At 32.2% G+C, this 12,047-nt stretch overlaps 2 protein-coding genes across 7 annotated transcripts in view; one reads left to right on the forward strand and one right to left on the reverse strand.

Annotated features, from left to right (window-relative positions):
• The window catches only part of LOC107073942 (DDB1- and CUL4-associated factor 13), a 47,784-nt gene extending 42,379 nt beyond the window's left edge, over positions 1–5,405 (forward strand). Inside the window, exon 8 of the mRNA XM_089171351.1 lies at positions 1,511–5,405. The gene's annotated coding sequence lies outside the window, so the exon portion shown is untranslated. The remainder of the gene's footprint in view (positions 1–1,510) is intronic.
• The window catches only part of LOC107073941 (EGFR adapter protein), a 197,149-nt gene that overhangs the window by 40,213 nt on the left and 144,889 nt on the right, over positions 1–12,047 (reverse strand). For all 6 annotated transcript variants that reach the window (XM_015334900.2, XM_015334902.2, XM_015334899.2 and 3 more), the window contains one exon: positions 10,477–10,623. In XM_015334900.2, coding sequence (XP_015190386.1) covers positions 10,477–10,623 — 147 coding nt within the window. The remainder of the gene's footprint in view (positions 1–10,476; positions 10,624–12,047) is intronic.

Raw genomic sequence — 12,047 nt, forward strand, 5'->3', positions numbered from 1 at the left:
AAGACGAAGGTAAACGGGTTAGTCCACGATCGCGGCTTCGCCCGAACTTATAAGCTCGAAATCGCGATGAATTATTCAAAGAGACTCTCGCCTGAATAATTGATACACATGGGAAGTCAATAGACGCATATACGTATCTCTATGTATATATGTATACATTTAGATAAGTAGGTAGGTTGGTAGATATAGGTACTTGACGGTACCTACCTATCCTTTTCCTCCCTTTCTTGATCGACGGAAAAGTATCTTACTTCTTGCGCTTCTTACTCGTATAGCAAGTATCGCGAGCCGTCATGCAAACCGCTCAATTTCACCCACCACTAACCTTCTAGGTTCGAAATATTACGATATAACCATGCCGAAGTACCGCAAGAGAATTTATTTTCACTTCGAATATTGTCCCCCATCCTCTTTCAATGTAATAAATTTTTTCTTTTTATTAAAAAGAAAATATTATAGATAAATATCTTTTTATTAAAAAATGATTATAATAATAATAATAAAAATATATAAATATGATAAATATGATATAATAAATATATATATAATATAATAAAAATGATTATATTAATAATAAAATAATAATTATTTCACATGGGTACATTTTTTATATCCTATTATTAAAAATTTTATAAAATCGAGAATAAGTTTTTAGAAAAAATGGGATATTGTAATATTTGAAGGTTTAAACATTTTTACTTTAGTACACGTTACTTGTTTACATTCTATGTTTTTCATTCGGAGACGTGTTTTGTTTGGAAAGACGATGTTTGATGTTTTATTAGTTGATAGGATAAATTTGTTTACGTTCTAGATCGAAGCAGATGAACAATTAATAACGTTGTTAGTTTTCGTTCAGATTTCAAGGAAGAATGTTGCGTCGGAAACTATAACCAAAGGTAACTCGTGAGAAAACAATGTATACGTGTATTTTATTGCAGGTTCGAATTACATTGAACACAGCGGGAATAAACCTTCGGAACATACATTTTGCGGTTTACCTTTCGATTACTCAATATCGTTATTCATGATTCTATCATATTAATTTAGTGATTATTATAGTGAAATGTGTTGTTATTAAAATTTATTATCTCTTATTCAACACTAATGTGAATTATATTATTATTATATAATGGTCATATTCGTATCGATAGTATATTAATATTCGTATTATTGATGTATCAATGCATTATTACAAGGACTATTAATTAATTGAATTAGTAAATTTTGGTTTTGATTTCGTTATTATTTGGGGATGATAATTGTACAAATCTTTGTCTTAATCATATTAATTACAATATTATTTTACAGGTAATTTTTATGTCGTCTAATTAAATAGTTTATAAAATAAAGGATTAGCTCTTGGAAATGTTTGAGCATATTTGATAGTTTAAATATTGACAGATATAAATATGATTATTAACTGGTATAATAATATAGATTAGATTTATACAACATTGAATCTTAAATAATAATATTTTAGTAACTTATTCGTATTATTTTGTTTCAGAAATATGAACAAGCCGTAACGTTTAGGTGTCAGCTCGTGGATGTAAATTACGTGATGCGTGTCGTGAATGATTGTGGTGAAAGCATCGATACTGACAAGCATTCTGTGGTCTGATCTCGCATCGATATAGCTTACTATAGAACCAATCGTCTCTCACGTTCCATTGTTTCTTGGAGTTTGGTAACGTCGTTGATGGAATCAGGAGAATATCGTTCAAAATCTCTGAATTCTAAGTTACCACGTGAAGTATCTTAACAATTTACGTTACTATGATTTAAGATGAATTGCTCGATAATTAACGTTTTTTTTTTTTATTAATATTTAATTATTTTATATTGAATGGAAAGGAAGAAAACCACGTACTATGAATAATTATTATCTTTGGATATGGTTTATTTAGTTATCTCTATAACAAATGTCGACATATGTTAGTTGATACTCTGTTTTGATTATTTTTGTGAAAATTATTGGCTGCTTCTCATAACTCGAACGTTTCAATATCTGTTGACTCGAATTTCTATCATTTGAGAAGACACATAAATACATTCTGTTATAATAATAATCAGAAAATTATTTTATTCGAATCATTTCTCTTAGATCATGTAAAACGCGTTCTGTTTTATTATGAAGTATATGAATATTTCAAAAAAAGGATTTTTTCGTTGTTGTAAAGTGTCATTTTAGTAAAAGAGATAGGAAAATAGATTTTGAAAATATTATTTAAAGTTTTTTAAAGTTATAATAAAATGATCAAATTTAATGATAATATCTAATGACGATATAACAATTTCGCATTAGCAGACATCTCGAAATATTGCAAGCATTATGCTTAAATTTCGATATTTGTGTTAGCACACTAATGTATCTTAAATAATGCTGCTTCTTTGCGAAACCTGCCTTGTAAAGGTGAATTTTTGCTCACCAAGTTTCAGGTACGAACGCGATCAGCGCAAACGACTTTTTATATCATCTTTTACTTTCTTCGTAAAAAGAAAATATCTGGTTCGTACGATTTCAACGAATTATAATCGCGAATTTTCTTTTTAAATTATTCTACACTTTTTATAATCCGTTCTATACCATCCTTTATTTATTTCCAAATAATGATATATGATTATTATTCAAAAAAACAAATTAAAAAACATTATTTTTACGTATATACTTGAAATAAATAAATAAATAAAAATATATATATATATATTAAATAATATATTCATTTTACGTAGAATATTTTGCGAACAATATTTACATGCTAGCTGTTAGTTTTTCGTCTCTTTGAGTCTAGTCCGTAAACGCGGTAAAAGACGAAACACTCGTATTCTCGAGGGCAGTTCAAAGACTTCATCTGCTTTAAGCTCGTTGGTTACCAAATAGCTTTTGGTTTCCACTCGAGAACGTCGGTCATCTTCTAACTGCTGGTTGTGGAAAAATATACGCTTCTTCGACGTCTTCTGAGCTTGCCGTTTCTAGTTTCCAACATCTCGTATAATATGTTATCTGTACCGTTAACATCATTTGGTGTAAAAAATCTTTACTTTTACATACGTAATCTCATATTTCTCTTTCTCGTCGTAAATTAAATTTAAAGGATAAAAGTGTTATTTCAATTTTTATCTCATAATTTGCATATATCGTCCACGATCAACCAAAAGTCACTAAATAACGTTTATACTAATCTGATTTATTGGCTTGTCAAATATTTTTATGGAGTAATGGGTAAAAAGGTTAAATTGAATAATTTTTTGCTAAAGTATAGTTAATGATTTTCGTCTGATTACAAACGATATTATTATTCTTATTATTTTTATTATTACAATTCAATATTTTTATTTATATCGTATTTAAATCGATTAAATCAAATATTATAGTTGAATGATTTATTGCACGTGTACGAAATGAATACTAGTATACAAATGTATTTATAATTAATTTATGATTGTTTCAATAATGAAACGTAACTTCTATCAATTCTAAATGAAAGCAATATGAATAGGACTATCGAGTAGTGATGTGTACTAGCATCGAAAATTGAGGGTTAGTTAGGAACAATAGGACGAAATGAATCTCGGTTGAGGCAGCACTTTCCTCGACCTATTAGTCGCTCAATTAGGTAAAACACCCGAAATACGTGTATAGACCTTTCGTTTCGAATCCAATAGTCGCATTAATTCACACTCGAATGAATAATCGAAAGGAAGGATACGTTTCTCTTTTATTTCTTTAACTTTTCTGGTTTTATAAAATGAATCGTTACATTTCATTGTCAAGGTTTCCTTTGACCTCTTTTGCGTAAGCGTTAACATGTGGGCAGTATTTAAAATAAAAATTCACATAAATTTGTAGTTATGTGGGGAAAAAAAACATTGATGACTTTAAAAAAATTCGAAAAACAAATAACCTTGAAGAAAAGAGTATTCTTGTCAGATATTGGTTCCTTGATTCCATTTAAATTGAATATAAAATATTTTTAATACGACCATAATTTTAAAACAAATTTAAGTTGGTTTATTTAAATGGACCATCCTGTTCTTTGCATATAGATTGATCAGAATTTTTGTTTAAATTGAAAATAATGACGTATTTCTTTTTTTATTGCAATTCGAAGAACAAACAAAGTTATTACACAACGAAAATTGATCATTTATCGTGAAATTTAGTTTTCTTCGGTCGACTTTGTACTTCAAATGTTATTACGTTTGGATAGACTTTTCTAAACGATTCGATTTTCTCTTATCGTGATATCGATCAGTACAATTATCGAAAATCCTTCCTACGTAGCTATCTATTGCGATTACAATGCCCCGAAGCAGTTGCACGTAAATACATAGATACATAGAACGGTAGTAGATTCAAGTAACGGCTTGAGCAAATCTAGTCTTCGTACTCTCTCTATCTATCTATCATTATCTCTATCTTGCTTGCACATGATATGGTGCATGTATGCACGTAAGCGTAGCGCAATATCTTCTCATTAGCAATTAATCGATAGAATGTCTTTAAAGTACTTCTTAAACAAAATCGTAAGTTAGAAACCGATGCACGCATTATTTAGACTCATTGTCAGTATGTAATTACAATCGTACGGTAATAGTAATTGAAAGAAACGAAATATTCTCGTGAATATTTTATCGTGAGGAATAGAATGAAAATAATGTAATAGAATTTTCTGTTACTGAATTAAATTGAATTAGTTGAGAAATTTTTACTTTTCGTTTGTCTCCATTTCGAGAATTTTATGAGCGTGTATGTGTATACGTACATATAACATTTATTAAATATATATGTATATCTCTTTGTTGTTTGAGTTACTTCCATCTCATTAGTCGGTAAAATTTGTGAGTAATTTTCGAGGATGCGAGGCATACACCGAATTCTGACATCGAGTTTTGAACGTGATAAAGGATCCTTTTAGGTAGAAGTGATGTTGCGCATAATAGAGAGACGGCCGAAGGAATCTGGTATGAAACGAACGAATATTCCACGCTACGAAACTACGTAGCTGGAAGTACGGATATAATAACGGATATATAAGTACGTTACTGGAAGGATGGATATATAAAGGAATCGAGACTTTATCGTGTTAGAAAATGCATCTTTGTGTATAGCTCATTGTAAGGTGGGTCCTTTGTACGATATAACGTCGTGAGTGAAAGAGTCTATATAGTTCCATAATAATTATGTATTAAAATTTGTCTCGCGAACATTTAATAACATCGCCGTCCTTCAACCCGCCCCCGTATAAACTTGGATTTTTTTTTATACTTTTATTGCTATCGAGCAAAAAGAGCTATGAAACGATTTCCCTTCGTTTTATTTCCCTTTAACGAACTTCATTGTGATTACTTTCAATACCAACGATCGTTAAAAAATATTCATCAAATCATCGTAGTTAAATTTTTTATATACATCTTTTGTTTATAAACCTTGAAATAGAATTTATAATGTAAAATACAGACCGTTATATAATACATAACGTATATATAATAACTGATTATTTTCTGTTCTGAATTTGAAATGTTTGTAAAGACAGAAGATAGTTTCGTAATGTTTCAATGGTACACCGTATATACATTCGGAGTATCATCGCGATAGTAAAAGACCACCAAGCGGGTTTTGTTGTCATGGATATGACCACGTACAGGTTGACAGCCGATGGTAAGAGTCAGGTTGTCAAAAGATGATATGTAAGTAGATATGTACGTCGAAACTAGAGAAGTTACAACGGAGGAAAGTCGATAGACAACCGGAAGACTACTAACCCTCTGTCTGTTTCTCTATGTCTTTTCTCTCCCCTCATACCCCCCAACTCCCTCTCTTTCTCTCTCAGTTTCTATATCTTCCTTTTATTTCTCTTTATCTTTTCTCTCTATCTCTATTTCTATCTTCTGGCGCAATGAGTCAGCAACCATGAATGGTGCTACTCGTACTACCTACGACTACGTCTTCTTATTAGGAAAGATCTGCATTCCGCCGATGTCTACCTCGACGTCACTGAGATTCTGAAATATTTCCCTGGAGAGAGCTTTCCCGAACTCCTAGGTATGCCGCATGAGAGACAAAGATTTTACCTTTTTTCCATTTTCTCCCAAGTAGAACATTCTACCTTTTTTATTAGCATCATAAAACACTTGCGGATAAAACATGATCATTATTGGGTGTTTTTCTGTTTTTCTTTTTGTTTGTTTCTTTTAACTTATAGCATTTAAGATATTTTCATAAATCTCGTTTCAAAAAGTAATCTTTTTTCTTACTCATAATAATATATAAAATATTGTAATTTTTAATTTTTTTTTTAGAAAAATACTTTAGATAAAATAAGCATGTGATTAAAATTGGTTTTCTTTTTAATTATTTCAGTGAGATCGATTTATGCAATTTCATTCAAATAAAATGTAAAAGTAATTTCAAATTTGTAATTATTTGTGTATTAATAACAGACAAATTATTAGAATAAATAATTTTTCAGAAAATATTGAAGATAAATTATTGAAAAAAAAAATAAGTTACTAATTGGGTTGTTATTTTATTTCTTTACAAAAATTATCGAGTTATGCAATTTTATGAGGGCAATTACACTATCTCATAACGCATGTGGTTTACGTATAAAACTTAAACAAGAACATGGTTTATCCACATATGCTTTCTTTACAAGTTTCTCTGAGTACATCCGCGATATTCAAAGCCGGCATACTTATCGGAGCGAAAAGGAGCAGTACACACCTTGCAAACCATGTTCGCTTGGACAACCCTCTCACTGGTTTAACTGGTTTCATAAACGATGCGCGATCGTTTTTCTACCAGTTGATCGTACGGATATCGGGGACGGCACTTTTTCGATTATATAATCGCGATATATCGAGCGGACATCTTTCGTTGTAACTCATGTCGCATTCCTTCATGTTTGTTTCTCTCTTTGAACATCATCTTTCGATAGTTCTTCCTTCATCTTATTATTAGATACATTAGCAGATGAATTTATAATCCTCTATCTTCAGTATAATTTTACATCTAGTTTTAACACCTTTTTTTCTGTGTGGAAACTGTTATATTAAAAAATCTTTGATAGATATTTTTCTATATGGTTTTATTTAATGATATACGTAGAATAATGTCGCGAATATATTTAATATGTAAATTTTGAGATATATAAAAACTTGTCTTATCGTTAGCATTTGCCATTGAATAGATAATAATTGTCAACTTTTAATATACGATAGAGAAAATCGATGTAAATTATTTGGAATAAAATATTACCGATAAAATGTATAATATTAAAGTATATTAACGAATCGAACCTTTTACAATATTGGAAAGGATATAAATTCAGAAAAATTAATTTTATTATATTAACATAAACAACGCACATAATTTACTTAGAATAGAAAGTCATACGAGCATATAAGGCTTCGATTAGAAAAGGGTACAATGACATGTGGTATAGAGTACCGTTGTATAAAGCACCGTTGTTTGATGTTCATCGTTCATCCTTTGAATTTTCCATTACTTGCCTTTTACGTTTATGACATTTTTCCTTATTAAAAAGCGGTAGCTTTCTTCCTGTATTTTACAGTTTTATACATTTATTTGTATGTGTATTATATATGCGTGGGTAGAAGGATGATACTGTGAATGAACGGTGAATGATCAACACACTCGCACGATATGTCGTATAATATCGTTTTTTTTTGTTTAAAAATTTGAATGCTTCCTTCTTTCTCTTTCTATTACTTTAACCAGAAGTGGGCGTGACGGAGTTGATATTTTTCTTTAAAAAAAGTATGGTGAGCGCGTCAACGATTGAAGTATCGTTTAAGATCAAGAAGCGGATCCTCTCTTTGAAATGGCAAAACAAGTTTCGAACTCCTGGATTTTACTTTTCTCTTACTGGATCCATGCAACTTTGTCGTCGTCGTCGTCGTCGTCGTGGTCGTCGCGTGTTTCGATTGCGTCTCTTCACTCTTTATATTTATTTTTTCTTTTCATTGAGTTTACTACCTCGTTTGTTTCTCTAATCCTGATTTACGGGATGGAAAGTATCAACGAGTACGTCGAGTTCTCGATCCTTTTTTTTCAAATCGTTTTATCAAAATTGTTGACGATCGGTTAAAATATAAATGACAATAAGAAATGGCTAATATTATTTAGAAAGGTTTACAAAAATCTTGTCATAATAATATTACACGATGGTGAATATTATGACATTCCAAAGTTTATGTCCAATTTCAATGATAACGCGTTTCACGAACAAAATTCATTTCAAATAATATTATCGTATTTTAGAATCCATTGGATAAGCGATATTTATCGAGAATCGGTGTAAGGGGTGTCTGCTACGATTCTACGTCGAGGTTATAATTTCAATTCCAAGAGATTAACTGGCTGCGCACGCGTATAACCTTTGAGAATCTAGCAAATAAAAGTCTCGTGGAAAGCAAGGTGCGTCTAGACGAAGTGATATCTAATGAAGATCGACCGAACGAGATAGGGCCTAATGAGTGGAGCACTTCGTGCACGTAGACAGCAAACTCGAGAGTTCCTGCGAAAGCTGCGGATAATGTCAAGGTCGTTGGCCAACAGATAGTCATATTATATAGATCTACTTACGAGTTACGATCTCTTACGTTCGGAGAAGAAAGTTTCATTTAAGACAATCATTTCATTAAATTAAGAGCTACAATTTATTAAACATTGACCAATTTAATTTTTTCTTAATCTCTTAATGCAATAATACGATTTTTATTGTCGTTCTCGATCGTGTCGTATATTTTCATTAAGAAGATCGGTAGTAATATCCTCGTTTATATGCAAACGTCTACCAATAATATCTGGTAATTTTAAATGCGAATATTATATACATTTTATTAGACTATTCATTTGAATTGGATCATTCGTTCTTTCCAATTTACATATTACAATGTAACGAATAAATAAGATCATTCGTTAGCTTTGTATTAATGTTGGACGTAAACTATGTTATTGACTAAGGTAAGAGTAGAATAAGTCGTCGTAGTCTGTTTGTAGGCTTAATCGAGTAGAGTAGGACACCTTGGTAGGGATCATCGTCGATTATGCGAACAGCCACGGAGGAGCTAGGGATGTTGTGTCGGTATTTGCGGCTAAGGGTAAAGGGAGGGTGGCGGTTCGTGTTTGCGGTGTCTCTGCAATGTGTTGAGTACTCGCGTGCTTGCGTACACAAGAAAGAGAGAGAGAGAGAGTCCGAGTTCACGATGCCAAGACTAATGGCGGTTCAACGATGCAACGAGCTGCAAACAGGACTCCCGGACTTTATGGGTCTCTCATGTACACCCTCCGTTCGTGCTACTTTTAACCCTCATCTCCTATTTCTCTTCTCTTTGTTCCATTCTATTCTTTGAATGTATAGAATGATTTCATTTATTATAAAAACATCGTTTTCTTTTTAAAATTATATTTCGTTGGTTAACCATCCCATTGTTAGTAATATTCATTGTCAATTATTTGATATAATTAAAACGATACATCAATGGATTATTTGCACAATCAATATGGAATTTATTTTCCAGACAATAAGGACTCGAATAACATTCCGGATGGAACTTATTAAAGAACAATACGCATCGAGGCTTATCGAATTAATATACAATGGCTTTAAGAATTACGTAATATCGATGTGTAAGTTACGCTTTACGAGTTGACGATGTGATCGTAATGAAGTACCTTGCAGTACTCTATTACAAGGTTGAGTGAGAGTTGCATTTTGAACGTGAAGTGGTATAAGTTTCGTAACATTGACTCTCTTAATGATGGAAGGTTTACTGTGGTGTAATAACTTAGCACGTGCAATAGATTCCAAAGGAGTTTCTACGGATGTGGAGTGGAGTGGCTGTTATGGTTGGGACGTTATTCCTGTAGCGTTCGCAATTCGCGTAACGGATTTCATCGTCGAGTTATATCCTTCGCATTGAGCCTGTCTTTTCAGTGTGACGGAGCAATTTGTCCTAGAGGATAAGCAATGCATTATTACGATTTTACCAAGGACAGCTTCTTCCTCTCCTTCCTTTCTCTTCTTACTTGGACCATCAAACCTGACGAGAATGGCAATTCCTTTCGTTTTAAAAACTAACATCAACGCCAAGAGATTTGTCTTTTTTTTTGGTACCGTTCATTCGCTCCTTCCATCGTTGAAAAGAAATTACCAAGGGGTAAGTAGGTAGGTATACGTGTGAGACGAAACGATTTAGATTTTTGTAACGCTTTTTCGAGCGTATAAAATAATGTTCTTTCCTGTCTCACGGATACCAATGAATCTTTTTTGTCATCGTATAAAAGTTATTTACAGAAAATATAAGATATTTTTTTTCTCGACCGACGATTGATTGTGTTTTTTGTTTGTTTTATAGATAAAAAGATTTTTTAGAGTAACAATTTGATCCTTTCTTTTTTTTAAATAAAGTAATAAAATAAACATGATGATAATATGAACTTACCTGTTCTGCAGATTCGGTTACGAACGAGTGGCAGTATTGGATACTGAAATGTGCCCTGGGTTCTCGTGCCAAAAAGCTGAACTGAGCGTGTCGGGGTTCACAAGTCGCGTAAGATATGCGCCTTAACGCGTGCGCCATTTGCACGCACTGTAAAAATAAAATAATAAATATATAATTTGAGGTATATAATATTTGACATTTATCACTACAACGAATAAGTGTGTCGCTTTACTTATTTCAGGGAAACATACTAACGTTTACACAACGCCACACATAATGATATCTTTGGTTTCCTTTGATTCTTGCCGCTTTCTTGTCGCGTGTACCCTTTAACCTTCAACGATTGCATTGCATTTCACAAATTCCAATTTCTTTTGTTCAAGGTTCGTGCGTAATAACTACTATTTTTTTTTAACGTTTGTCATTATGTACTAATTATTAGTCTTATCGAGGCTAATACTTAGTTTTTGTAATTAATGATTACAAAAGTAAGAAAAGTAAGTCCTATTTGTTTGATTAAGGTAATAAGACAGATCATAAATCTTAAGTGAGAGAAAGAAGTAGAAAAATAAATCATATATAATAGTATATAACAAATTAAATAATATTTTATAGGGAGTATGCTGGTTTTGTTTCAAATTTCTGTATTGTTCATAAAAATATATGCTAAAGAAAAATAATCAATTTATTAGATGCATGAATACATTGAATGTAAAACGATACATTCGAGATTCGTAAGAAGAAGGCAAATGCAATTGAGTATGTGTTGGTATATAATTCATTTTATTTAAATCAAGATCGACCCTTAGCTCCTCTTATCCCGTAAGAAGAAGCCATTGCGCGTGAATCGAAGCGGAAATGGTTAGCTCGTAGTCCGTAATGTAAAATGGCACGATTCCTTTCACTCTACAAATACGGTACATGGGAGTTCATGCCGCAAGAATTTGTTATCTCGACGAGCACAGTGCTCGGCCTCCTAGCTTTGATCTCTCTTTCTCTCTCTCTTTTTCTTACCCCTTTTTATCTCTCTTCTCTCTCTCTCTTTCTTACCCCTTTTTATCTCTCTTCTCTCTCTCTTTTGCGATTTTTCGTCGTTTTTATCATTTCGACGTAAACCTCGTCACACGTCGGATCGTTCTTTCTTAGCTTTCCCGTCAAAACTCTCGAAATCATGTATATACGACCACATACATTCTATTTTTCTAGAGTTAGTGCAAGCACATATCTCTCTTTCTCTCTCTCTCTCTCTTTCTTTGTCCCTTTTTCTTTTTATATCTCTTTCCTTTACTCTCTGCCTCTGCTGCTCCTTCCAAAGTGCATCATTACGGATAACGGGTTTCCTTCGTCGGGGTAAATAACGTCGGAGAAAGGTTTAGTACGCCCCCTCCCTCTTTTTATCTACCTTACTCTTTCCTACTTACGTACCCTTCGACTCGACCCACAAGCTAGGAAATTTCTGCCGAGAACTCGAATTTCAAAGTTGTTTTTTTTTCTTTTTACAACTAAACTCTCTCTCTCTCTCTTCTTTTTTTTCTCGGTTTACCTTGAGAATATTACTTGACGTATTTTAC

This window comes from Polistes dominula, unplaced genomic scaffold (genome assembly GCF_049000335.1).
Source record: "Polistes dominula isolate Pdom_NZ unplaced genomic scaffold, Pdom_raw_medaka contig_31, whole genome shotgun sequence".
Lineage (NCBI taxonomy): Eukaryota > Metazoa > Arthropoda > Insecta > Hymenoptera > Vespidae > Polistes > Polistes dominula.